The sequence below is a fragment of the Acinonyx jubatus genome, chromosome B3, assembly GCF_027475565.1.
Source record: "Acinonyx jubatus isolate Ajub_Pintada_27869175 chromosome B3, VMU_Ajub_asm_v1.0, whole genome shotgun sequence".
In the NCBI taxonomy this organism is placed as follows: Eukaryota; Metazoa; Chordata; class Mammalia; order Carnivora; family Felidae; genus Acinonyx; species Acinonyx jubatus.
The window spans coordinates 39,098,363-39,125,499 of record NC_069386.1 but is presented as its reverse complement, the minus strand read 5'-3'; the positions used below and the strand labels follow the sequence as shown (position 1 = coordinate 39,125,499).

The following is a 27,137-nucleotide window of genomic DNA, read 5'->3' as shown; positions in this document are numbered from 1 at the left end:
ATTTCTGGAGATTTTTCTCTGATTCTTATCTTTCTCTCATGGTTTGTTTATTTTCTTTAGTGATATATTTAGATTTCTTTCTCTTTATTCTTTGCATATTTATTTGTAATTTTTTAAATGTTTATTTTTGAGACAGAGTGTGAGAGGGGGAGGGGCAGAGAGAGAGGGAGACACAGAATCTGAAGCAGGCTCCGAGCTGTCAGCATGCAGTCCAACGCGGGGCTTGAACTCACGAACTGTGAGATCATGACCTGAGCTGAAGTCAGACGCTTAACTGACTGAGCCACCCAGGCACCCCTGTTTGTAAATTTTTTTTTTTTAACATTTATTTATTTTTGAGACAGAGACAGAGCATGAGCAGGGGAGGGTCAGAGAGAGAGGGAGACACAGAATCCGAAACAGGCTCCAGGACATGAGCTGTCAGCCCAGAGCCCGATGCGGGGCTCGAACTCACAGACCGCGAGATCATGACCTGAGCCGAAGTTGGACGCCCAACCAACTGAGCCACCCAGGCACCCCAGGTGCCCCTATTTGTAATTTTTTATTGTTTACCATTAGGTTTGTATATAACATCTTCTGCATATAGTGGTCTATATTAAGTTAATGGTTGTTTAAGCTTGAACCCATTCTTTACTCTGGTTCTCTCCATGTTTTTCATATATGTTGTCATATTTTATATCCTCTTTTTTTTTTTTTTTGAAAGCGTGAAAGAGCAGGGTCGGCGGGGGGGGGGGGGAGAGAGAGAGAGAGAATCCTAAACAGGCTGCACACTCAGCATGGAACCCAATGCAGGGTTCAATCCCATGACTCTGGGATCATGACCTGAGCTGAAATCAAGAGTCAGATGCTTAACTGATTAAGGCACCCAGATGCTCCATCTTTTTTTTTTTTTTTATGAGGTCCTTGACTGATTTTTTTATAGAAGTATTCATTTTTATTGCTTTTGTGTTTCCTATCTTCATACTGTCACTTTTGGTCTTCCTTTTCCATTCACAGAGTCCCCTTTAGTATTTCTTGCAGGGCTGGTTTCATGCTCATGAACGCCTTTAATTTTTTGCTTCTCTGTGAAATTCTTTATTTCTAATTTTATTTTGAATTTTAACTTTGTTGGATAGAGTATCTTAGCTGCATATTTTTTCCCACTTAGCACTTTAAATATATCATGCCAGTTTCTTCTGGCTTGGAGAATTTCTGCTGAAAAATTTGCTGATAGCCTTAGGGATTTTCCCTTATAAGTAATTGTTTTCATTTTCCTTGTTGCTTTTAAGATTTTTTCCTTATTATATTTTGCCAGTTTAATTATAATATGTCTGGGTGTGGGTCTGTTTTTGTTAATTTTGAGGGGAGTTCTCTGTGCCTCCTGGATCTGAGTATCTGTTTCCTTCCCCAGATTAGGGAAGGTTTCAGCTATTATTTCTTCAAATAAATTTTCTGCTTCCTGTTCTTCTGGGACTCCTATAATATGAATGTTATTACATTTGATGGAGTCACTGAGTTCCCTAAGTCTATTCTCATGTCCCATAATTCTTCTTTCTCTCCTTTGTTCAGCTTCATTATTTTCCATTATTTTGTCTTGTCACTAATTCATTCCTCTGCTTCCAGCCTGCTGTTCATTGCATCAAGCCTGTTTCCAATCTTTTTTTATTATACTCTTCATCTCTGATTCTTTTTGAACTCTTTTGTCTCTGTGGTAAGGGTCTCACTGAAGTCTTCCATTCTTTTCTCAAGCCCAGTGAATATCCTTAGGATTGTTGTTTTAAATTCTCCACCAGGCTTGTTGCTTATATCTGTTGCACTTAGATCTCTGGTCGTGGCCTTATCTTATTCTTTCATTTGGAATAATTTCCTCTGCCTTAGCATTTTGTCTAAGTCTCTGCCTTCTTCTGTGTGTTAGAAAAGCCAGTTATGTCTCCTGCTCCTGAGAGTAATGGCTTTATGAAGAAGAGATCATGTAGTGTCCAGAGCCTGGCACTTCAGGGAGTACCTCTGGTGCTGCATTCAATCTGCTATAGTGTTTTGGCTGCTCTAATCTTCAGGCCAGTCATCTGCAGAGGCTCTCCTTGCCTGCAGTGGGCAGTGTTTGGTCCCTGGCCTAAATGTGGTGGGCTTTAACAAGGTGTGCTCTGGTCTGCTTGTAAAATGAGACCTGTCACCACCTCTACCAGAACTAAGGCCCTGCAGAACTCTTTGGTTGGGAGATATGGTGTAGATAGGGGTTTGTGCTGATCTTGGGAAGGGGCCCACTGTGCTGGCACTGAGAAGGATGGTCCTACCAGAGCACAGGGAGGTGGGACTTGGTGTAAGCAAGTTAGGTAGCCAGTGTCCATGCTGCACTTTTTCATGCAGGTGGCTCTGTGTTTATTCTGGGGGAGGGGGAATGGCACTAGTCAGCTCCTTTGTTCTCCATCTCTCTCTTTGAACAGTGTCTCTCAGGGACACACTCCAAGAAGAGTAAAGAATCTTCCTTTGTACCCCAGGTGCTCTTCAGATTGCTATTTTCTCACTGTCTGCCCATGGCTTGTTTGCCTGCCTTCTTTCCAGGAGCAGCCTGGATAACTCTGCACTGCAGCCCAGCCCAACCCACTGACACTTCAAATTTCAGGATTTAAGCGTCACTGGTTGCAATAATTCACAAAATTCAACCCCTCTCACTTTCTAAGCCAATGGCTATGGGGAAATGCTCTCCTTGTGTGTTCCTCTGTGTGTTCTTTTCTCTAGCCCTTCTCCACGACCACATGTCCTTCCCCTCTACAGCACCTGTGATCTGTTTCTCCCCTAAACCACATCTCCACTCTTCCTACCTTCTCCGATGTGGTCTCTACTCTCCCTTTAGTTGTGGAGTTTGTTTTGTCAATCTTCAGGTTGATTTCTGGGGTATTGAGGATGATTTGATAGTTACCTAGCTGTGTTCATGGGACAAGGCAAGCCTAGGGTCCTCCTACTCTGCCACCATCATTCCCCCTCTCTGATACTTCCTCTTGATGAAGAGACCAAAAAGCACTTAAGTTCATTCTCCTAAGGCTCCTGTTACACTGTCATCCTTCATCCACTCATTCTACAAACATTTGCAAGACTTTGATCAAAGACATAATTTAATATTTTTTCTCATGACCCCCACATATTGAAAGAGTTTTGCCCACTGCATTTATCAAGTAAAAATTTATTCATTTCCATTTGTAATTAATCAAAAGCGTATCTGACCACTAGCCAGAGTTCTGATTAGCATGAGAATAGAGTGCTCTCCCAGAGGGAGTCTAATACCAGCCTAAGTTGGGGAGGACCATGGGGAGGGACACAGCCATGGACATGTAACTGGGGCCCAAGGGTGCAAGAGCACTTGGCTCTGGGGATTCAAACAGACCAGGCTCAGCCACTCACTGCTGATAAAATACAGAGGCAGAGAGAAGAGTGGAAGTGGAACAAGAAAGGAATTTATTTCAGTGAGGCCAACACCAGGAAGACAGTGGACTAGCATCTCCAAAGTGTTGAAAATGCTTGCATTACGTAAGGCAAATGTGGGACTAAGGTTGGTACACGCAGGTGGGTAGTACAGGTCCATTATTGTCTTGGGGTCAGTCAAGGGTGAGGTCTCGCTGGCACAGAGCAGTCCCTATTGCTTGAGGGGATAGTTTTAGTTCCCATCAAGGGATGCTTTGCCCACAGAGTCTTCTGCCTGAGTTAAGAGATAAGCTGGAAATAATTTAATCAATTAGAAAGTTCAGACTGAGGTCAAAATAGAGGTAGTTGAAGACCTCTTTCAGACATGTTGAAACACCTCCCAACTCCGAGACCACCTTCTCCTTGCTGTGTCCTCAGCCCTAGGCTGGGAACCATTGGCCTCTCATTTGCACACTGTGGGGCAGACAAAAGTCCAAATAGTACAGTTGTGGCAAGAGGGTGAAAGTGGGTGGGGAGATGTGGGTTCTTGTCCCAGCTGTGTGACCTACTCCTGTTGCAGGTACCCTCTCCAGGGCTTGATTTCCCCATCTGTCTGGGGATGGCCTGAGTTAGGTAATCTCCAGGTTTCCCTCCAGGCTCTGAATTTTTATGATGCTAAACCCTAGGCTCAGGAAAGTGGAGATAAGAGTGTGACAGAAACAAACAGCCTGTGATTGTAACTGCCCCTGCCTTTGGTTCCACAGCTGGTCCCACTAGGCCTGTCAGAGACGCTGCTCCCTATGGAGATGAAAGACCCCACAGGGCCACAGCAGGACCGTATGGTCATGCCAAGATGGCCAGGTTGGACATGCTGGTGCATGCTTATACACGTGCACACTTGAACACACACACATAGTGCACACACCTGTGGATAAATACACACAAACGTGCATGTGCCCATTCATCCACAAATGCATGTGTACGCACACACACATATGCACAAACACAGTCATCCCAAGTGCTGCATGCTACACAGCACCACCAAGTTTGCAGACCTGCCCTCTTCTCTGCCCTCGCTTGCCAGCTACTATTTCTTGGGGTTTGTCTGTGAGGCTGGGGTGAAACATCCTGCTGGCCCAGATGTGTCAGCCTCTCTGGGTGGGGCTGAGCCCACAGGTCTGCAGCCTGCTTTTCAAGAGCAGAAATCAGGCACAGGATGCAGGCTTTCCTCTGTAAATGTGCTGCTTTGGGTCTCCTCTGTTGGTTCCCATTTGCTAATATCACATTAATCTTTATTTTCTTCAGTATCGGCCACAGGGTAATGGAACCCAGCAAAATGGGGACTCACATTGCTGATGGGTAGGAGAAGGGGAGAGAGGGAATGGGACAGGGGTGGGGGGGCACGGCGGACAGACAACAGGCAGGTGAGAGCAGCTGACTCCATTTTGGCCCATCATTCACATCTGTATCCCTTCATTTACCCTGCACCCCCTGGGCTCAAGAGATGTTTCTTGAAAGGATAAATTATTGCCTAACTAGATGTGACACAAAGACACAAAAGGAGGGGGGCTGGTAGGAGAGGGGAGATGAATAAACCTAAGCCAGGGAGGACAGGCCTGGGGGGGAGCTTTTCTTTTCACATGGTAATTAAAAAGAGGTTGTACAGGGGCGCCTGGGTGGCACAGTCGGTTAAGCGTCCGACTTCAGCCAGGTCACGATCTCCCGGTCCAGGAGTTCGAGCCCTGCGTCGGGCTCTGGGCTGATGGCTCAGAGCCTGGAGCCTGTTTCCGATTCTGTGTCTCCCTCTCTCTCTGCCCCTCCCCTGTTCATGCTCTGTCTCTCTCTGTCCCCAAAATAAATAAACGTTGAAAAAAAAAAAGGGGGGGGGTTGTACTGACACTGTAGGACTTGGTAAGAACATTAAATTGTGAACATGGCATTTCTTTTCCTTCCTATTTTCTCTTGAGATAAAATCTGTCCCTGTTATGCTGTGATCCTGGGCGAACTCTCTCAGAGCCTCAGTTTTCCCATCTCTAAGCTGGGCCTTCCTTTCCCTCAAAGGGTCATCATGAAGTGAAATAATGGAATAAGAATGGTGCTTTGGAAAACAAACGTATGTGCCTTATTACAGGGATGATGTGCCCACATTACAGTGGAACGACAGGGCAGCCTGGGTGGCTCATGAACCATGAGATCATGACCTGAGCCAAGATCAAGAATAGGATACTCAACTGACTGAGCCACCCAAGTGCCCCAACAGTGTTTTATCTAGAGTTTAATTTTTATTTTATTAAAAAAATTTTTTTTAAATTTTTTAATGTTTATTTCTTTTTGAGACAGAGACAGAGAGTGAGAGGGGCAGAGAGAGGGGGGAGACACAGAATCCAAAGCAGGCCCCAGGCTCTGAGCTGTCAGCACAGAGCCTGATATAGGGCTTGAACCCACAAACCCAGGAGATCATGACCTGAGCCGGAGTCAGACGTTTAACCTACTGAGCCACCCAGTGGCCCTTCAGTTTAGTTTTCTTTAACACTGTTTTATTTTTCATTTAAAAATTTCCCAAATGCTAAGTATTTGTATGCATATGTTTTAGCTTCATTACTTGTTGCCTGGTGATTTAAATTTTTTAAAGATTTAGGGGTGCCTGGGTGGTGGTTTGTGAGTTTGAGCCCTGCATCGGGCTCTGTGCTAAAAGCTCAGAGCCTGGAGCCTGCTTCAGATTCTGTGTCTCCCTCTCTCTCTGCCCCTCCCCTGCTCACGCTCTGTCTCTCCCTTTCTCTCAAAAATGAATACACATTAAAAAACATTTTTTAAAAAATTTTTTTTAAAGATTTAGTTAATGTTCTTGAATAGGTAATACATCCCCAGGGCACACAATTTGCAAGGTTTGCTGTGGCTTAGGCAGGTGGGATTCCTGGGTGAGCCTGTGCCTGGCTCATGCATGCATCCTGGGCCCGCTTTGGGCAGAAGCAAAGGGTGGGAACTTGAATGGGGATTTGGCCCAGAAACAGCAGGTTCACTCCCAGCCCTGGCTCCAGGGGCACTGTCCAGCCTGGCCAAGGAGAACTGGAGGGTCAGAGAAACAGGTAGACAGGGACCAGGGAAAAAGAAGGACACAGGGAAACAAGAAAAAGGCCCGGTGAGTGTTAAAAAAGAAGACAACAGGCCCATAATAAAGTCATTTATGCCAAGTCCCTCATCACCAAACCGAGCTTAACTTATAGTTTTGGCTCTCCTAGAAATGCAATCTTAAACCGGTCAATCAGAAATTATCAGATCAGCACTAGTGAGGTCATCTGCTTGATAGATAGACCCCTGTTATCTCCTAAAAGATAGGGACTTTGTCGCAACCAATCCAGATTTTTGCTAGTGTAACTTCTTTGTTCCCACACTCTTCTCCCTATAAAAGTTCATTTTTTTATAGCTCCTGAGAGCTCCTTTCTATCTGCTAGATTAGATGCCACTCTGTTCATAAATCATTGAAGAAAGCCAGTAAGAGGGACACCTGGCTGGCTCAGTCAGTAGAGCATGCAACTCTTGATTTTGGGATGGTGAGTTCAAGCCTCATGTTGGGCATGGAGATTACTTAAGAAAATAGAAAGGGAGTGAGAGAGAGGAGGAAAAGAAAAGGAAAAAGAAAAGAAAAGAAAAGAGAAAAAGCCAGTAAGAGGTTGAGAATGTTCTCTGTTATGGGTGCCTGGCTGGCTCAGTTGGAAGAGCATGTGACTCTTGATCTCAGGGTCACAAATTAGATCCCACATTGGGTATAGAGATTACTTAAAACAGAATGTACTAGGTTGAATTTTGTTTTTTAACTAGATGATAATTCCAACTTGGAAACAAGAATATCTAGAGATTCAATCATTTCTAAACCAGCTAAAATCAATGGATGGGGCTTGTTGGGATTGAACTAGGTGTTTACCAATAGGAAAAGCTCCTAGGATCTCTTTTATTTTTAAATTGTGGTAATATTGGTATATAATATTGTATGTTTCATGTATATAGCATTATAATTTGACTTTTTGGTTAGGGGGTTGGAGAGAGAGAGGGAGAGGGAGAGAGGGAATCTTAAGCAGGCTCCACTCCCAGCATGGAGCCCAATGTAGGGTTTGATCTCACAACCATGAGATCATGACCTGAGCTGAAATCAAGAGTCAGGCACTTAATCGACTGAGCCACCCGGGCACCCCTATAACCTGACATTTGTATGTGCTACAAAATAATCACCACTCAAAATCCACTTACCATTATCAGCATACAAGTGAGTCCCTTCACCCATTTTGCTCACCCCCTCCCCACTCCCTTTCCCCTCTGGTAACAACCAGTCTGTTCTCTGTATCTATGAGTTTGTTTTTGTTTTGTTTATTTGTTTTTAGATTCCACATATGAGTGAAATTATATGGTATTTGTCTTTCTCCATCTGACTTTTATTTCACTTAGCATAATAACTTCAAGGTCCATCCATGTTGTCACAAATGGCAAGATTGCATTCTTTTTTATTACTTTTATATTACTCAGCTGTAATATTCCATTGTATGTATGAATATATGTATGTGTATATATGTGTGTGTGTGTGTATCCTTCCATCTTTGGATCAATAGATAAGATGTCATATATATATGTGAATATGAATAGACATATTCATATTCATTTAGGTTGTTTCCATTTTTTGGGTGTAAATAATGCTGCAGTGAACGCAGGGGTCAGGTATCTTTTTGAGTTAGTGTTTTCATTTTCTTTGGATAAATACCCAGAAATAGAAAAGCTGGAGAATGTGATTTCCGAACCTCCAGGTTTGTTCTTCTTTCTCAAGATTGCTTTTGCTATTTAGGATCTTTTGTGGTTCCAGACAAATTTTAGAATTAGTTTAGTTTTGTGAAAAATTCCCTTGGAATTTTGCTAGGAATTGCATTGAATCTGTAGGTTGCTTACACTAGTATAGACATTCTAACAATATTAATTCTTCTGATCCATACACACAGAATACTTTTCTATTTATTTGTGTCTTCTTCAATTTCTTTCATCAGTGTCTTATAGTTTTCAGAATACAGGTCTTTCGCATCTTAAATTTACTCCTAGGTATTTTATTCTTTTTGATGTAATTGTAAATGGGATTGTTTTCTTAGTTTTTCTGGTTTCTCTTTCTAGTAGTTCATTATTACTGTATAGAAATGTCTCAGATTTCTGTATTTTTATTTTGTATCCTGCAACCAAATTCATTTATTCTTTTAATGTTTATTTATTTATTTTGAGAGTGAGTGTGTGCAAGCACGCACATGCACGCATGTGTCACTGGGGGAGAGGTAGAGAGAGAGGGAGAAAAAGCAAGTCCCAGGCAGGCTCTGCACTGTCAGCACAGAGCTCAGTGTGGGGCTCGAACTCACATACCATGAGATCATGACCTGAGCCAAAGTCACATGCTTAACCAACTGAGCCACTCAGGTACCCCTGAGTTCATTTATTAGTTCTAACAGTTTTATAGTGGAGTCTTTTGGGTTTTCTATTTATAGTATTATGTCATTCGCAAATAGTGACACTTTTATTTCTTCTTTTCCAATTTGGATGCCTTTTATATCTTTTTCTTGCCAAATTGCTATGGCTTGGACCCTCCCCCCCTTTTTTTTAATGTTTATTTTTGAGAGACAGGAAGAGACAGAGCACAAGTCGGGGAGGGGCACAGAGAGAAGGAGACACAGAATCTGAAGCAGGCTCCAGGCTCTGAGCTGTCAGCACAGAGCCTGACACGGGGCTTGAACCCATGAACCATGAGACCATGACCTGAGCTGAAGTCAGACACTTAACCAACTGAGCCACTCCAGCACCCCAAGGACTTCTAATATTATGCTGAATAAAAGAGGCAAAAGTGGGCATCCTTGTCTTGTTCCTGATCTTATAGGAAAAGATTTCGGCTTTTCACCATTGAGTATGATGTTAGCTGTCAGTTTGTCACATATGGCCCTTATTATGTTTAGGTACATTCCCTCTCTACCCACATTGTTGAGTTTTTTTATTTATTATTATTCTAATGTTTATTTATTTTTGAGAGGGAGAGAATACAAGCAGTGGAGGGGCAGAGAGAGGGAGACAGAGAATCTGAAGCAGGCTCCACGCTGTCAGCACAGAGCCTGACACGGGGCTCGAACCCATGAACTGTGAGATCATGACCTTAGCCGAAGTTGGATGCTCAGCTGAGCACCCAGGTGCCTCGAGAGTTTTTATCATAGATGGATGTTGAATTTTGTCAAATGCTTTTGTTCTGCATCTGTTGAGATAACCCTATGATTTTTATCCTTCATTTTGTCAATGTGGTGTATCATATTGGTTGATTTACAGAAGTTAAACCACGCTTGCACCAAGGTCCTCAGAGCAGCCGTGGGAGAGAAGGAAAGAAAAACAGCCCTGGTCCTATCTTAGACTGCTGGCGGAGAGTAAGGATGCACAGTGTCTTGGGGTGGAGGGAATCATTAGGTGGGCTGGATTAGATTCACAATGCACGTGCCCCACACCCAGCAAATCCTCTCATTTCTGCCGTACAGAAACACATGCTGATGAGCTCAGGGAAACAGTGCAAGGATGTTCGTGAAGCACTGGAAATTGGAAACATTGTTTAGCATATCCATATAGGAAAGTCTGTATTCCACAGAAAAAGGCCCGGAAGGATACGCAAAACTGATAATGGTATTATCCCTAGGAGGGAACCGGGCTTGGAATGGTTGAGAGGGAACTTACCCAACATTTTTTTTTTTCTTTAAACAAGGAGAGGCTCAGTCTCTCAGTTGGTTAAGCATCTGACTCTTGATCTCAGCTCAGGTCATGGTCTCACGGTTTGTGATACCAAGCCCCACGTCGGGCTCTGTGCTGACAGCGTGGAGCCTGCTTAGGATTCTCTCTCTCCCTCCCTCTCTCTGCCCCTCCCCTGCTGGCATGTACACGTGCTCTCTCTCAAAATAAACTTTAAACAGACAAGGAGAATGCTTCTGTGTATTGCTTGTTTGAACTAAATCAATACATTTTTCTTACACTTGAGGATGAACCAAGTTGATTGTGAAAGAGGAGGGATTTGGGCAAGAAGAGAAAGCAGAGAGGTTTGGAGGTGAAGGAAGAGCCATGAGATAGGGAGAAAGATGGGTGAAGAGGGTATTTAGGACTCTGGTATGTGACCTGCAGTCTAATTCATCCGCTGGCACCTCTTCCAGGTCGTTCAGCAGACTTAAATAGCTTTTCAATTTGTTATTGGACATTGGGCTTTTCTTTCAAATGTAAAACTGAGGTTGCCCCCAAGGCAGACTGGTGTTATTTGGATTATAGCTTTTTTGACAAATATTTATGGAGAACTTTCTATGGTGGGCCCTGGACATACAGGCGGCGGTAAGAGCTCCCCAGTGACCTTTACTGCCTTAATATAAATCACACAATGAGGCAGAAACAGAGGGTTGTGGAGCAGAGGAGGGAGCGTTTATTCTGAGACTTATGAAGGCCTCATGGGGGTGGAGACATGGGTGTTGAGCCTTGACACCAACACGGGAACGTTCCAGCGAGAAGAACTGGGAAAATGTGTCTTGAGCTGTTTGGCGAACTTCCTCCCAAGGTTCTACGTTGTAGTCTGTGGGTCGGAAGAGTCCTAGGAAGCATGTTCCTTTGTGGCCAATGCTAAAGGCACCCCCACCCTGAGAAGCCGCTAGAAGGCCAAGGACAAACATCAGTCTAGGTCCCTCATCACAAACTGTTGGCATCATGGGACTCCAGATGCTAAAATGAATATAGCATCACATGTGAATTGCTTGTGGCAAAAATATTATCTGACTCTCTAGTCAGGAGGAAACATGAGACAAATCCACACCATGGGTCACTCTGCAGGGCAACTGACCTTGTCCCTTCAGAAATATCAGTGTCAGGAAGAGCAGAGAAGGATGGGTCTGTTCTGGGACAATGCAGAGTAAAGGGACATGACAGCCAAGAGAGTGTGTGAGCCTTGGTTGGATCCTGGGTCTGGGAAACACAGCTAAGGTGGACATTGTTGGGATAATTGAGGACACTGGATAATGGACTATACATTAGATAACAACTTTGAATCTTCTTTCTTTTTCTTTTAATGATGGAAATAAAAAGAACTTTTACATTATGTTGTTTCCCTGGGGTGGGAAGACGCAGGGGAAGAGAACCCATTATTTTACAAGGAGAACAAAACTTTGGGTTCCAATCCTGGCCCTGCCACTGCCTGCCTATGATAACTGGAACCAGGTGTGTTACCAATCCGAGCCTGTTTCAGTGATGGGAAGCAGGGATTAGATGGCGCCCACCTGGTGAGGCTGTTGAGGGCCGACCTAGTGCACACAGGAGAAGCCTCAGCCAGTGGGTTAACCCATGTCAGCCACCTGGTCACGCTGGTAGCATCCACAGAGTCGATCCCTCCAGGGGCTCCCTTCCCCCTGTGGGGGAGAGGCAGATGGGGGTGCGTGTGTACCCCTTTGCGTCCCTCTACCACTTCCCCCCCCCCTTTTCCCAGCCAGTCCCAGAATAGGTGCTGTGCTCCCAACTAGAGTTTTCAACCTGAGGGCACAGCCTAGAAACATGGTTTAGATCCCCTTTGTTGGTTTCCAGCAAATTAAAATTTATCTCTCAGGGAGGAAATGAGGGGGTTGAGGTTTTTTTCTTCTCCTTAATGGGTCCTGATGAAGGAAATGAATGCAGAGAAGGAATCAGAAATACGATCCGCCGCTTGCTGGCTTGGAAAGGTCTGGGGGCTCCCTGAGCCCTCAAAGGGGGCAGCTGGGCACAGGGTGTTTTATTGTATAATTAACCTTGACCCTTTTGGGTTCAAAGAGAAAGGTTAGTTGGAAATAAATCAATAGTCTGGTCTGGTCACTTCAAAGGCTTCAGAACCCGCTGGAAAATTTCATATTGTTTCAGTGTGTAAATTGGAATAGGGTGTGCAATTCTTTTTGAAAGGCTGGGAGGGTTAGGCCTAAAATTGAAATTAATTGTGTATCCACTTCCTTTAATCAAGCAATCAGGAGGCTTTATTGTGTATCTTGTTGCAGGGACGGGTGGGAAGGCCCCGGAGAAAACACTGAGTGACCTTTGTGTGACCACTGGGCAGGGCTCTAGGACAAAAGGCATCTCTCCAAGCTTAGAAAGCACCTACCCTCCCCAGCAGTGAGCAGTCTTTTATTTGGACATGTCTGGAATTCTTAGAACTACCAAACCATCACCATCCTAATATATAACGTTCATTGAGTACTTACTATGGCCCAGGTGCCCAGGATTTTTCTAGTTATTTTCTCATTTGATCTTCCCAACAGCCCAGTTAGATTAAGTGCCATTATTATCTGTGTCACAGATGAGGAAATGGAGCTTCAGAGGGGCTAAATAGCAAGCCCAGAGCCACTGTGAGGTTTTCAAAGTCTTTTCAATGCTGTGGCTTAAGGAATGAAAATAAGAGCCCAGGAACCTGAGCTGCAAATCACCCAAAGTCTCCTGTCTCTTCCCCAAAGTCTTTGGTAAACACGGCCAGGGCTGGTTTCTCTTAAAGTCTCTCTTGGCTTCATTTCCAGGTCACTTTTCCCCTCTCTCTCCTCTTTCTCCCCCCACTTCCTTCTTTCCTCTCTGCCTCCCTCCCCCCTTCCCTTTGTCTTTGCTTTCCTGCTTTCTAGCTTTCTTTCCACAAGCATTTATTGAGTTAGTGCTACTCCATGTCAGCTCTCCCTGAGTCATAAAGAGATGTAAGACACCATGCTTGTCCTTAGGAAACTCACTTCCTAAGTTCTCCAGGCAAGGATGACAGACATTTTGTGCACATTTGTTGCAGAAGGAAGTAGCTCTGAATGAGAGGGTTAGGCAAGGTGCAAAGGAAGGGCAAAAGCAGAAGTGGTTCTAACTGGAGAGGATCAGGGAAGACATCAGGAGGAGGCAGTGTTTGAAAGGATCTCGAAAAAAGGGACCAGTGGAGTGGGCTCATTCCAGGGTGCGGAAACATCTTGCGGAAAGGCTTGGAGGCACCATTGTGCATGGCGTGTACTAGAGAAGCCAGGAGTCCAACTAGAAGGATTGGACTCAATGATAGGAGCCAAGAATTAGGCTCTGTTCTGAATAATAATAATAATAATAATAATAATTAATAGCAAGCAAAGTCCTGAGTGCCTTATATAACTTACTTGTTTACTGCTTACAGCCTGTGAGGTGGGTGCTATCCTTATCCATAGTTTATAGGGGAGGAAATGGTACCAGATGTTAAGGGATATTCACTGGGTCACAGCTGGACAGCGGCTGAGTGGGGATTACAAACCCAAGCCTGTGCTCTTAGCCACTGGATTACACTGCCTCTTGTGAGGGGGCCTTGAATGCTAGGTCAAAGCTGTTGTACTGCTCTGGGAACAATGGGAAGCTATGGCAGGTTTCTGATCTAACCTGCATTTTAGGACATGCCCAACTTTGTCAACCATCCTACTCTTGGGTCTGACATTCCTGTGTCTCTCCTTAATATTCAAAAAGAAAATCATCATCTCAGCCAGTTTAGACCATTCCCTCTCCTCCCTGTCCCCGGGTTCCCCTGCCCCTTTCTCCTCAGTACACAGATAACAAGTCAGCAGACAGGGAGGCCCATGTTCCAACCCCAGCTCTACGACCTCACTTCTCCAGGCCTCAGTTTCCACTTCTGTTAAACGAAAAGATGGCATTAAGTTCAGCCCTGCCCCCCACGAGGCTTTGAGAAGACTCAGATGAGGTGATGTGGAGGTATTCTACAAAACGCCACAAGAAATAATAACGGAGGTATCATCTTTATCGTGGGGGCACTCAGGACTCCACAGAGGCTCCATGCAGCGGATGATAGCTTCCTGGCTGCTCAAGCGGCACACCATGTCCTTTTACACTTCTATGCCTTTGCTCCTGCTGTGCCTTCAGCCTCAGAGCCTTTGCCTCCCTCACCATTCCTCTTTGAAGCCTTCCTTAATCCTAGACTTCTGTGAATTGTGTTTTCTTTTTAAGTAATCTCTGCACCCAGCATGGGGCTCAAACTCACGGCTGTAAGATCAAGAGTCACATGCTCTTTCTACTGAGCCAGCCAGGGACCCCTGAATTGCATTTTCTTCTGTTTCCACAGCTTGTTGCTGCTATCATCCAAGTATTTGGATAGATTGCAATTATTTTTCTTCAAGCCTGTACAGTAAGTTCACTGAAGGCCTGGTCTGTTTCTCTCTTGTATGGGCTGAGCACATCGTAGCAGCTAGCTTCTATCAGACCCAAGTCCCCATAACTGTAATCCTTGCTAATTCCACAGGGTGGCAGCAAACCCCTCCAGTCACAGCCCTTCCCCTGGGAGAGCGGAGCTTCCAGGCTGGGATGTGTCCAGAGACTCCCTCCACCACATGCAGGCCAGGACAGGTGCAGAGGTCCCTTCAAGCTTCCTTCCTTCTTCTTCTTCTTTTTTAAAAGTTTATCTAGTCTGAGAGAGAATGAGAGGGAGAGATAGCGCAAGCAGGGGAGGGGCAGAGAGAGAGAGAGAGAGAGAGAGAATCCAGAGCAGGCTTCATGCTGTCAGCACGAGCCCATCAAGTGGCTACCTCTCATGAACTGTGAGATCATGATCTGAGCCCAAATCAAGAGATGGCCACTTGCTTACTTTATTCTTTATCCCACTCTTCACCTTCCACTTGGGTCACCTTGCCTTGCCCACCCGTTTCTCTGCATGTAACAATGGGATTATTTGAACACAAACTGCACACTTCCCTTATTACAAACTCATTGAGTCCTTTCAGCTGCTTTTAAATGTTTTAAATGACAGCTTTATTGGGCACCTGGGTGGCTGAGTTCAAGTCCCACATGTGGCTCTCTGCTGTCAGCACAGAGCCTGCATCTGATCCTGTCCCCCTCTCTTTCTGTACCTCCTCCACTCACTCTCTCTCTCTCTCTCAAAAATAAGTAAACGTTAAAAAAAATAAATGACAGCCTTATCAAAATGTAATTCATATACCATACAACTTACCCATTACAGTAGGCAACTTGGTAGTTCTTAATATATGGTGTGCAACCATTACCACAGAAAATTCTAAAACATTTTCATCCCCCCAAAAAGAAACCCTGTGCCAATTAGCAGTCACTCCCCATTTTCCCCTAACCCCCAGCCCTAGGCAACCACTTATATGTTCTCTGTCCCTATAGATTTGCCTACTCTGGACATTTTGTACAAACAGAATCATACACAATACATGGTCCTTTGTGACTAGCTTCTTTCACTTAGCTTAATGTTTTCAAGGTTCATCCTTTTTACTGCTAAATACTATCCTATTGTATGGATATACCACATTTTGTGTATCCATTCATCAGCTGGCGGACATTTAAGTTATTTCCAGTTTTTATCTATCACAGATTTTTTTTTGAGAGAGAGAGAGCAAGCGGGGGAGAGGGGCAGCAGGAAAGAGAGAGAATCTTAAGCAGACTCCATGCTCAGCATTGAGTCCAACACGGGGCTCAATCCCACGACCCTGGGATCATGACCTGAGCTGAAACCAAGAGTTGGATGCTCAACTGACTGAACCACCCAGGAGCCCCATCAGAGTTCTTGTAGTTATGAACATCGATGTACAAGTTTTTGTGTAAACTTTGGTTTTTTCATTTTTCTTGAATATATACTTAGGAATGGAACTGCTGGTCATCTAGTAACTCTATGTTCAGCCTTTTGAGGAATTGGCAGACTGCTTTTCGCAATAGCTGCACAATTTCACATTCCCACCAGCAGTGTATGAGGGTTCTGATTTCTCCACATCTTTGACAACACTTGATATTACATGACTTTTTTATTCCAGCTATGCTATTAGCAACAAAGTGGTATGCCATTGTGGTTTTACTGTTTATTTATTTCATCAATGTGCTTATTGGCCATTTGTGTATCTTCTTTGCAGAAATGTATATTCAGATCCTTTGCCCATTTTTATCTATCTATCTTTTTTTAAGATTTTAAATAATCTTTACACCCATGTGTGGCTTGAACTCATGACCCTGAGATCGAGAGTCGTGTGCACTTCTGAGTGAGCTAGCCAGGTGCCCCACCTTTGCCCATTTTTAAATTGGGCTACTTGTCTTTTTATTATTGAGCTATTATTATGGAATCATGAGTTCTTTATATATTCCAGATACAAATCCTTTATCAGAAATATGACGTGCAAATATTTGCTCCCATTCTGTGCTTGTCTTATCATTTTCTTGATAGTTTCATTTGAAACACAAACATTTTTGATTTTGATGGTGCTCACTTTATCTGTTGTACCTTTGGCATGATGTCAAGGAAGCTATCACCTAATCCAAGGTTACAAGTATGTACATCTATGTTTTCTTCTGTTTTAGCTTTTACATTTAGGTGTTTGTTCCATTTTAATTTCTTTTCACATGGTGTGAGGAAGGGGTCCAAATTCATTCCACTGGATGTGAATATCGACTTGTCCATTTGTTGAAAAGTCTCTTATTCCCCTAAGAACTGTATTGATATCCTTGTCAAAAATCAATTGACCATATATGTGAGTGTTTATTTCTGGGCTCACAATTCTATCCCATTGATCTGTATGTCTGTCCTTATGTCAGTACCCCACTGTCTTCATTACTGTAGCTTTGTAGTAAGTTTTGAAATCAGCAAGTGTGAGTCTTCCAACTTTGTTCTTTGTTCTCAAGATTGTTTTGCTAGTCAAGGTCCATATGAATTTAGGCTTAGCTTATCAGTTTCTGTAAAGAAGTCAACTGAGTTAACAACCCTTTGAGGTAGGAGCATATTATCCCTATTTTACAGATGAGAAAACTGAGGCCTAAAGAAGCTGAGTCATCTGCTTGTGGTCGCATGATTAGGAAATGGCTGAGCACAGGGTTCAGACCACATCAGCCAGACTCCAGCTGGGCCAGAGCACCACCTCGGCTCCAGAACATACCATGCTTCTCACTAGGAGACAGAGCTCATCATTCTCAACAACAGAGTGTGAGCTCTGGGCTAGCTCCCAGGTAGCTAAAATCTGAGGGTATGTGGCCACTGAGCCACCAGTTAAACTCCAGTTAAAAAAGGACCTCTCTAAGGTGATACCTGAGCAGGGCATGAAAGAGAAATCACTCCTCCCGGGACTCCAGTTCTTCCTCCTCTCACCTCATTCCCAATAATTGGAGGCTTAGTCACGGGAGGAATGACCCCAAGTTTCCAGGTGCAAAATTCCCCTGTTGTTTAACCCAAGATGATACCATGCTAGCCAGGGATTGGCCCAAAGAGTTTTTTCTTTGTAACTTCATGACAGTGTCCCCAGCATTCCAGTTAGATGTCCCATTCCTGCATGCCTTCATTCAATAGGTACTAAGTGGGCCCTGGGAACACAAATTCCTATAGTGGGGAGTCAGACTGTGAGGCAAGGAAATAAATGCAGGAAGTTGAGCAGCACAGGACATTGGCATTCAGGGGAGAAGGAGCCCCAGGCAGTGAGCATTTTAGAGTGATGGCCAGGACCAGACCCTGCACTGTGGCAATAGGCACATGGCACAGGGTGACACAAGCTGTTTCATGAGAGAGTCACTGGTCCCTTCTGGCTCTGTCATTCTGGGGTCTAGCATCCCAGGCTGGAATGGAGCTGTTGGGCTTGCACCAGCTTCTCCCCTTACTGCACGAGGAGAGGGAACAGGCAGTGGAGAAGCACCTTTCCAGGCATTCACATGGGCCTGGTTCCCCGCTCCCCCCCCCACCCCGGCCTTGGCCTCTGGACTGGACACCAGTGTCCATCTTTACTAATAATTGGGATGTGGCCCATATACAGGGCTTGTGTAGGCATCAGGAACAGCCCCAGCAGCAGCCCCTTCATGCCATGTCCTCTGAGGGGAAGCTTTCCTGCTCACCCAGCCCCCCAGCTCACTTGTTCTCCACCTGTCCCCCAACGTGGTCCTGAGACAGTTTTAAAACATGTCCATAACTTTGACTCTACTCCCTAAGTCCCCTCCCCTGGAACATGGCCGGGCTTAGTGACTTGATTCTAATGAACAGAACATGGCAGAAGTGACACCACGTGACATCCAGGGTTAGATTTGAAATGATGATGTAATTTCTGCCTGGCTCTCTCTAGTTGCTTGTCCTTGGATCCCAGCCACCATGCTGTGAGGAAGCCCAGGCCACATGGAGAGGCCACATGCGGGTGTTGGGGCCGACAGCCAGCATCAGCCACTAGACATGAGAGCCAGCGGGCCTTCAGATAATTCCAGCCCCAGGCTTCAAGCTGCCACTGCTGATGTCCCCACAACTGTCCCTGCTGAGCCCTGCCCAAACTGCAAAGGTATGAATAAAATAAATGTTAGATTAAGCCACTAAGTTGTGTGGTGGCTTGTTATAGAGCATTAGACAATTGGAGCAGGTTGTAAGTCCTAGCTGCTACTGTTTTCTGCCCAAAGATAGTGTGTGGTGGGGGGAGGATGGGGACGGGTGTTTTCAGCCTGAGGCTGTGGGACTATCTGAGATCAGGACTCAGATTCCAGCCAGGCCCCTCCGGCTTTGACGCCTAGTTCTGTGAATCTTCCTAATTGGAACTCTGCTTCCCTTTACCTTAGCCTGGTTTGGCCTTGTTATACAGGCCCTGCCTATATTTGCATGTGATTTGTATGTAATTTGCATTCATCTACATGGGTCGTATTAGGTGGTTTCTAAATGTTTCTGGATGCCTCCCGAGGGAAGGTACTGGTATCTTGGACTCTTGGAGGGGAAAGGGACACTGGAGGTTCACCTGGTCTACTCTCACCCCCTGCAGGATCTGCTTGAACAGATGACAAACCCACCATCTTCTCAGGCAGCCCTTGGATGGCTGGTTGTGTTGAAGAATTCCTGTGTTGCAAAGTTCCGTGTAAAGAAAGGTGAGGTATTGCGTCTCTATTTGGGCTTAGATCTTTTCTCTGAGAAAATCAGGGCAAATCAACCACTTCCCCTGGAGACTCAGAACAGGTGCTGTGGTGGCCTCAGGCTTCTCTTTCTTGGTTCAGCATCCACAACACCATTTCTGGTCTGACCGTGGGCAGAAGTGCCAGACCAGGGCCTTTCAAATGAAATCTCATGAAAAGTATAACATGTAAGACAAATAAAAGTGGAGCTGCTCTGGCTGAGTGTGGGCAGGGAGAGTGGAATCCCCCCGCAGCGAGGTTCGCCCCCCGACCTCTAGCCACAGCTGGAGAAGCCCAGCTTGCAAACCGCTATGCTGGTTTGCTCCTCCCAAAAGGTGCCTCTGGGTACAGATCCCAGCCCTCTAGACCTGCGGAGCTTCCCAGGTTGAGCCTTGATTCTCCATTTCTGCAGTAGAGGCAACACGGACATTCTAAGCAGTTGCACTGTTGCCTTCTACTAAGCTTAAGGTCCTCTGAGACCTCCAGATTTTTGTCCGTACAACCACCTTTAAGCCAAATCTCTCTTGGCCTACCCCAAGCTTTGGCAGCTCTGGACACCTGGCTTCAGGAGCCTGGACTGAGGAGCGGACAGGGAGTAATGGAGAGGGCTGGCCACGAGTTCTGGTTGTGTGACCTGGAAAGAATCAGCCAGATGCCATTCTTCAACTTTGGAGTGGAGACGAAAATGGTCCTTTCTGGTAGACAGTGCATGAAAAGTACCTGGTTCAGTACTGGTGAGCTGTCACTAGGGCCAAGGGGCTAGTCTCAGACTCCTCACTGCCAGCTGAGGAGGTACAGAGCAGTGGTCAGAATACAGACTATGGAATCACGTGGCCTGGTCTGGATACAAACTCTGATCCTGCCGTAACTGGCTATGTGAGACTTTAGACATTTCCTTCATCTGTCTTATCCTTTCTCCATTTCATCATCTGTAAAATGAGGGGACAATAACTAGACTACTGCTCGGGAAGGTCCTGAGGACCCAGGTAAGCCTCCTACGTGTGGAGAGAGCCCAACGTGCATGGTGCCTGTAAGTGGTACACAGGGGGCTGTTGTTATCCTGGGCTTTGACTTGGGAGAGTCGGCCTGGCCCACCGCTGGCTGCCCTAATCCCTGTACTCCCACCCTCCCCAGGACCTAACACAGCCACCACCAAACTCGAGGTTCACTTTGGCAACAGGACTTTTATTCAGTCAGAATGAGTAGAGTGTGACAAAAGTCAGGTCAAGTCAGGCCAGCGGGCTTCCCATCCCACTCCTACCCCAGACCGCTCTTCCCATGGGAGAGGGGGTTCCAGGATGAAGGGGGGTGCAGAGAGGCCAATGCAGGGACAGAGTGGGAGTTTTGAGGGGCCGTCGGCACAGGCCCAGCATTCAGGAGAAGGGGCAGGCTGCCCTTTCCCGAGTCCACGTGGACATGACTCCAGTCTCCTAGGAAAACACCACAAATTCTACCTTCTTCAGCTAGTTAACTAAACTTTAGGGTTGGGGGTCAGGGACTTTATGGTCTAATCTCATACTTAAGGAATACACTTATCTTTTTTTTTTCCTTTAAAAAAAAGTTTTACTTCTATTTAAAAAAATGAATTAACCAAAAATAGGTATTTGTTTCCTTGTTTTTTTTTCTCCTACTTTAAGTATATTGAAAAACAACACAACAGAAAGGAAAAACAAGAAGTCACAAGAACATAAATCTTTAAACATACCTTGTATAAAAATATCTTCCAGCCACATCTGCTGACAGTGGTCGTTCCACTGTCCGGGGTTGGGTCAAACAGGCCGTGTCCCATGGGATAGAGCGCTGGGCATCTGTGCCAGGGAAATCTCCCTGACACGCACACACACCTGTCACATGCCCAGTCCGCTCCAGGGGCTCCATGTCTCTGGGCAGAATAGGAGGCAGGCCGCGGGGTGATACCCACCCACCCCCCCAGGCCAAGAGAGGGTCGTGGGGATCCAAGTCGAGGATCAGTTGGCTTGAGGGGGCAGGAACGGGAGTGGACAGACGGACAAGGAGGAGCAACGGCAGCATGCTGGGAGGTGGCTGGTTTGGAGCAATTTATACTTTAAGGAACAAATTTTCCTCTCATTTTTGGCTTTTTTTTTTTTTTCCACATTGTCTTTGACCAATTCCATTTTTATTTCTGTAGTTCCTGAGAGGCCTGCCCTTGGTGACTTAGCCTCTGGCCTCCTCTCTGGGGGAGCAATAGAAGGGCTGCGGGCAGGAGGAGGGTCCAGTGATAACAACCAGGCCCGGATAGCCAGCGAGCCTTGAGGTAGATGTTTTCTTTCACACCTGGAAATGGGGAAGTGCTTTTTTTTTTTCTTTTTTTTTTTTTTTTTTAACTCTTGACAACAATATGGGAAGGGAGAGGGGGGTGCCCCTACAGGGGCTTGAGGTAGGAGTGCATTTGGGGCTCTGTTTGGGGATGGGGGCTGAGGCCCAACTCCCCCAAGAACATTCATTCCGGCTGAGGTAGGTGCTGAGAGCCAAACAGCAAAAATCCATCCTGAGAAAACAAGGTCAGTGGAGGGTGACAGTGTCAGGGGCCCAGCCACAGCAGGGGCGTACTTTTGGAGTCTAATTCACCTTCCCCTCTCTTTTCTCTTTTTTTTTTTTTAAAGGAAAACATTAGTTCAGTTCCAAGTCATGTGGGTACCAGGCAGAGGTGAGGGGGGACATTAGTCCAAGGGAGGGGCTCCTGAAGGAACCCCTCCAGGTTCTAGGGAGGGAGGTCCCTGCTGAGGCTACTTTAGGTCTTGACAACCTGAGGGGCAGTCAGGACAGAAATGCTGGGAAGCCCCCATCCAAGTCCCACATGACAGGAGAAGTCTTGCCTTTGACCTGAGAATGGGGGGTTGCCCCCTCCAAAGCCTGCCAGACACTGGCTACTGGCCTGAGTGAGCTGGCTGGGCAGCTGGTGCTGTGGAGGCCCGAGTAGCCTGTCCTTCACTGAGGAACCCGGGGCCTCCGTCCTGGGGTGGCAGGGCAGCTGCGGGGCCTGCGAAGGGGGCCTTGGCTTCTGATGTCATTTCCTCCAGAAGGCTGAATCCCTCAAGTGGCAGCATGGAGAACTGGGTCTCCTCACACAGGGCAGGGTCCCCAGGATCCTGCTGAGGAAAGGGCCAGTCACACTGGCGTCAGCATGAGGGCCAGAGCCCATGAGTCCCCAGCCAGTGGGTCACGCTCTGGACCCAATCCCACTTGGGACTTAGGGTCTCTAGACCACTCTGCCTGATTCAGATGCTCAGACAGAAGCACCAGCCATGGGTTTTGTGCCTGGAGCTTGGTGAAGGCTGATGACCGAGGTGAAGGGAGGGCAGGATTGGGAAGCTGTCAGAGCCTGAAGCAGAGGCTTGCTCGAGGTGGGGGCACTCACCACGGGTCTGGGGTCCGGCTGCCCCGCTGCCCCAGCTGGGGGGAACAGCTGTTCCAGTTCTTTCATGTCCACGCGCTTCTTGTCTCGGCCCCGCTCTCCCCGTCCTGCCCCATTCAGTGCCAGGATGCTAGGATCCCTTGGGCTCCGGGGGCCCTGAGGAGGGGAGAGCTGGTTTTCTACATCCTTACACAAGAGGACCCTAAGGGGGTGAGCCAAGAGTTAGGGGGAGGGCTGTGGGGGGGAGGATGGGGCAAAAACAGAAGGATGGACACAGTGAGCCCCCAACTCTGCTTTCCAGTATAGCAGCACCTTCTCCCTGCCCCTCCTGCCCAGGACCCACCTGCCCCTTTGACCGAACAGGAGGAAGAGGACACAGAAGATGATGCAGGTGACCCCGATGTGGATGCCAATGACGATGCCTGTAGTGGACGTTTGGTTGGTGGGTTCCTCCTTCCGGCAGTCACATGGTGGGCTCAGGGCTAGGGGCAGGTGATGGTTGGGAGTTGTGGCTCTCTTGGCCTGAAGTACCTGGGACACGTAGCCTCTGGGGCTCCTCCTCCCTCAGCCATAGCTACCTCCGTGTCTACATAGTCTTTGCCTATAGGACCCCAGCCTACTTTTTCGGTTCTCTTTACTAGTTACTGAGTACTAACTTTGTGCCAGATACTGGGAATAACACTTTACAAGGACCATTTCATCCTCACCACAGCTTTATAAAATAGGTATTATTATCTCTGTTTTATAGAGAACAAAACTGGGGCTCAGAGAGGTTAAGTAACTTGCCTAAGGTCACACAGTTAGAATATCACTCCATTGAACTTCAAACTCCAATCCAAGCCTATGTTCTCAAGGACCACATGCACTGTTACACTCTCCTACCTTCCCTGTATCCCTGTCCCCCTCCTCACTCAACACCTGGCCTCCCTTCCTGAGCACCAGTCTTTAGCCCCACAACCCCTCCCCAACGCCTACCTGTCCTCTCAGATGCTCCTCTCAAAGATACGAAGCGGACTGTGGCATTGCCCTCCCCATGCTGGTTGTAGGCCAGCAGCTTCACCTCGTACACCGTGGTGGGGTCTGAGGGAAAGGTAGTGCTGTGCTGAGTGACCTCAGCCCCCACAGGCAGCTCTGTCGCAGCAGGGAAACACACGGAACCCCTGCGCCCCACCTCCTGGCACCAGGCACCGCACCCCTGCCCGGCTCCCCACGCGTGGTCTGTGTCTGCCTCACCGAGTTGGCTGAGGTTGTAGGAGGAGGCTGTTGCAGGCAGCAGGACGGGGCCGGTGAAGGAGGCCCTGCTTGCTGGACGGTAAAACAGCTTGAAGCCTCCCTCATGCTGGGCCAGCCGGGGCCAGGGCTCCCACAGCAGCTGCAGGGAGGAGCCGCCCAGGACCCGCACGGACAACGGGGGTGGGGCAGGTGCTGCAGGCAGAGACCAAGATGTGAGGGGGGTTGCCACCTTCCACCGTGACCCATACCCTCACAAGCCTGGCAGCTCTCTGGCCTCTGCCCCCCAGGCCTCCACTTGCTCAAAGATACCTTTACATGAGTTGGAAAAGGACGCCCCTTTCTCCAAGTAGACCCAGCCCCCACTCAGCCTCAGGGCCAGGCGCCCAGTGTAGTGCACAACCTGAACAAGCGTGTGTGGTGTTTTGCTCTAATACCTGGACCTCACCTTCACCCAGGGTGCTGGCCAGCACGGGGGCAGAGGCTGAGCTGGCCCCCCTTGGGGTATAGGCCTTGATGTAGAAGCTGTAGGCAGTGGAGGGTTCAAGGTCGCTCACCAGGTGCTGAAAGGTGTTCTTGCTGACTGCCTCCTGGTACTCCAGCTCCGGAGGGTCTGGGGAGGTGAAGGGTAGGGAGGGGCAATGTAAGGGGCATGAGGCAGTCTTACCAGCACTGGTGAAATGAGGGCATCCAGTGTGCAGGGGGTACAGTGGAGGGAAGGTGTTTGGTCAGGACATGCAGTATTGAAAGGGATGAAAAACAGTGAATAAAAAGAAGGGGCTGCAGAGCCCTCACCCACCAGCAGCCTTCCTGATGTGCAGGACATAGCCGATAATCTCCTTGGTGTTGACCAGGGGCTCATTCCAGGACACACGGACCTCAGTGGGTGACAGAGAGACTGCCTGCACATTGAGGGGGGGGCCAGGCAGCCCCTCAGCCCATAACACGGTCAGCCTGGCGCTGGCCTGTGAGGAGCCAGCACTGTTCTCAGCCACACACTGGTAGATGGCCTCATCCTCAGGGCCGATTCCAGAAATTGTCAGGGTGCTGCAGGGGGAGGGAGAGCCTCAGATCCCCTCTCCCTGGCAGAGTACCCCTAAAAGTTGGCCAGATTACCCCACTGGAGAGGTGGAGGAACTGAGCCTCTCCAGAAGACAAATGACTTGTCTTGAGATCTTGCCACAAGCCAGTGGCAGACCAGGACTCAAACCCAAGTCTCCAGATTTAATTTAGTGCTCTTTCCTGGCACAAGGGGCACAGCCTGCTCTGGCCATTCATCCAGGCCCCCCTTCCCACATCCTCCCCCATTCTCACCCTGGCACACACCACACACATACCTGTTGTTATTCTTGAGCCTGACGTGGCCTCCTGGCCCCAGCACCTGTCCATTCTTCAACCATGTGACATGAGGGGGCGGCTCACCCTGGGCTTGGCAGGTGAACATGGCTGTGGTCCCAGCTGGCCTGGAGATGGACTGGGGGTGCTGGACAAACTCAGCTGGGGCTGGGGACACAGAGGAGCACAAGGAGCCATGAGGGGTAGGTGTAGGGAGACAAGACAGCTGTGGGTGAAGGGATGGGGTGCCGATGGGGACAGGGTAGCCTCAGGAAACACGGGTCTACCTCCTTGGGGAGAATCTTCCAGATGGGGCCCACCCTTCACCCTGGCCCAGGCTCCAGGAGATGATGGCAGGCCCCACCTCACTAGCCCCAGAGAGGCAGACCCAGGAGAGGACTCCATTTTAATGACTATTTAAAAGACTGACATTTGTATCCGAAAGCAATCAAGCTGAGCTCCCTGTTCAGGAAATTGTTAAATAAATAAATGTGCTAATAGGTTTGGCTGCACCTCCAAGGCGGTAATGACGGGGAGATGGATGAGCCCTCCGAACTAGCTCCCCTCACCCCTACATTCAATTCCGCCCTCCTCCAATCCCAGTTCTCCAGCTTCCATTAACACCCGAGAAATGAAATGCTCCATCACTTTCATTTGGACAGATTAACGGCACATGGAATGCTAAACAAACAGGCATTTAAGGTCCTAATTCCTCTATCTCCCACCCCTTCCCCAGCTCTCTGGGAGGGAGCCACAGCCGAAAACCCCTGAGAATGGGATCTCAGCCCAGTTCATGGGGACAGTTGAGCCCCAGGACAGGAGAATGGACAGAAGGACCTGATCAGCTTCAGAGGCTAACACCTGCCCCCTCCCCACACACCCTGCGCATGGAGACCAGCTGTGTGTGTGCATGTGGCTGGGTGTGAGTGTGAGAATGACAAACACCTGAGAGTGTGCAAGCAGGTGTGAGCTTGCAGGTGCCACATGTGTGTGAATGAAAACAGCACGTGGGAGGGGGGACACGTGTGAAGAACATGGGGTTGGGGGAATCAGTGGAGATTATAAAATGGAGGTGGGGGGGTGGAAGGATGGCAAGGACAGCCAGTGGGACCCACAGGGGGTCGCTAACCAAGAATGCCTTCCCCATTCTTGTGAATGCAAGGTGGGAGCTGCCTTTTGGCCTGGCCTGGAGGCCTGGGGAGGGGCAGGGGCCACGGTTAAGGTTAGTACAGGGCCCCGAGTGTGTGCCAGGGATGTTGATGAAGGGAGGAAGGAATGGGGCAGGAGGAGGGTGCTGTGGGGCAGGCGATGTCCGTACCTTGCACCACCAGCCGGCCTTGTGCTGTTCTCCTCACCCGGGTGCCTGGCCTGTTGGCTGCACAGACATAGACGCCGGAGTGCTGGACGGTCACATCTGAGATGATAAGATTGCCAGTGCCCAGCACCTGGATGCCCTCCACCCCAATGGGGCGGCCATCTGAGAAGGGGAAGCAGGAGTGAGGAAGGGTCAGGGAGGTAAGTGTGGAAGAGGGGGAAAGTGAGGAATGGTCCAGATTGTTGGACATTCCACCAGTCTTCCAGGGAACCTCCATCTTTTTACTTTTTAGTGTTTTTTATTTGGGGGGAGGAGGAGAGAAAGAGCAGGGGAGGGGCAGAGAGAGGAGGAGACAGAGGATCCAAAGTGGGTTCTGTGCTGACAGCAGAGTCCGAATGTGGGGCTCGAACTCATGAACCAGAGCCTAAGTCAGATGCTTAACCAAATGAGCCATCAAGGTGCCCCAAGGAACCTCAATCTTTGACCTCTGCACCTTCTCTCCCAAGCATCACAGTATTGTGGAAAAAGCAGGAGCAGCACTGAAAACTCTTGCCTAGCAGCAGAGACCTGGGCCCTAATTCTAGCATTTTTACTGATTCACTGGTGACCCTTAAGTCCCTT

General features: G+C 47.7%; 1 protein-coding gene and 1 long non-coding RNA gene across 9 annotated transcripts in view; one reads left to right on the top strand and one right to left on the bottom strand.

The window, feature by feature from the left end:
- The window catches only part of LOC113601847 (uncharacterized), a 38,263-nt gene extending 13,274 nt beyond the window's left edge, over positions 1-24,989 (top strand). For 2 of the 3 annotated variants that reach the window (XR_008299117.1, XR_008299116.1), the window contains 4 exons: positions 18,459-18,665; positions 19,134-19,236; positions 21,410-21,535; positions 22,938-24,989. This is a non-coding gene — a long non-coding RNA (uncharacterized LOC113601847). Of the gene's footprint in view, positions 1-8,206; positions 9,807-18,458; positions 18,666-19,133; positions 19,237-21,409; positions 21,536-22,937 lie in introns of those variants that run through there. The other variant, XR_008299115.1, reaches the window with a different exon arrangement.
- Positions 21,543-27,137, bottom strand: part of IGDCC3 (immunoglobulin superfamily DCC subclass member 3) — a 41,353-nt gene continuing 35,758 nt past the window's right edge. The window contains exons 6-14 of one of the 6 annotated variants that reach the window (XM_027067544.2): positions 26,520-26,678; positions 25,204-25,369; positions 24,666-24,913; positions 24,315-24,479; positions 23,870-24,061; positions 23,612-23,716; positions 22,980-23,118; positions 22,640-22,838; positions 21,543-22,373 (exon numbers count right to left, since the gene is read on the bottom strand). In XM_027067544.2, the coding sequence (XP_026923345.1) occupies positions 22,149-22,373; positions 22,640-22,838; positions 22,980-23,118; positions 23,612-23,716; positions 23,870-24,061; positions 24,315-24,479; positions 24,666-24,913; positions 25,204-25,369; positions 26,520-26,678 (1,598 nt within the window). In that variant the 3' untranslated portion in view covers positions 21,543-22,148. Of the gene's footprint in view, positions 22,374-22,600; positions 22,839-22,979; positions 23,119-23,611; positions 24,062-24,314; positions 24,480-24,665; positions 24,914-25,203; positions 25,370-26,519; positions 26,679-27,137 lie in introns of those variants that run through there. The other 5 variants (XM_053223866.1, XM_053223867.1, XR_008299113.1 and 2 more) reach the window with 5 other exon arrangements.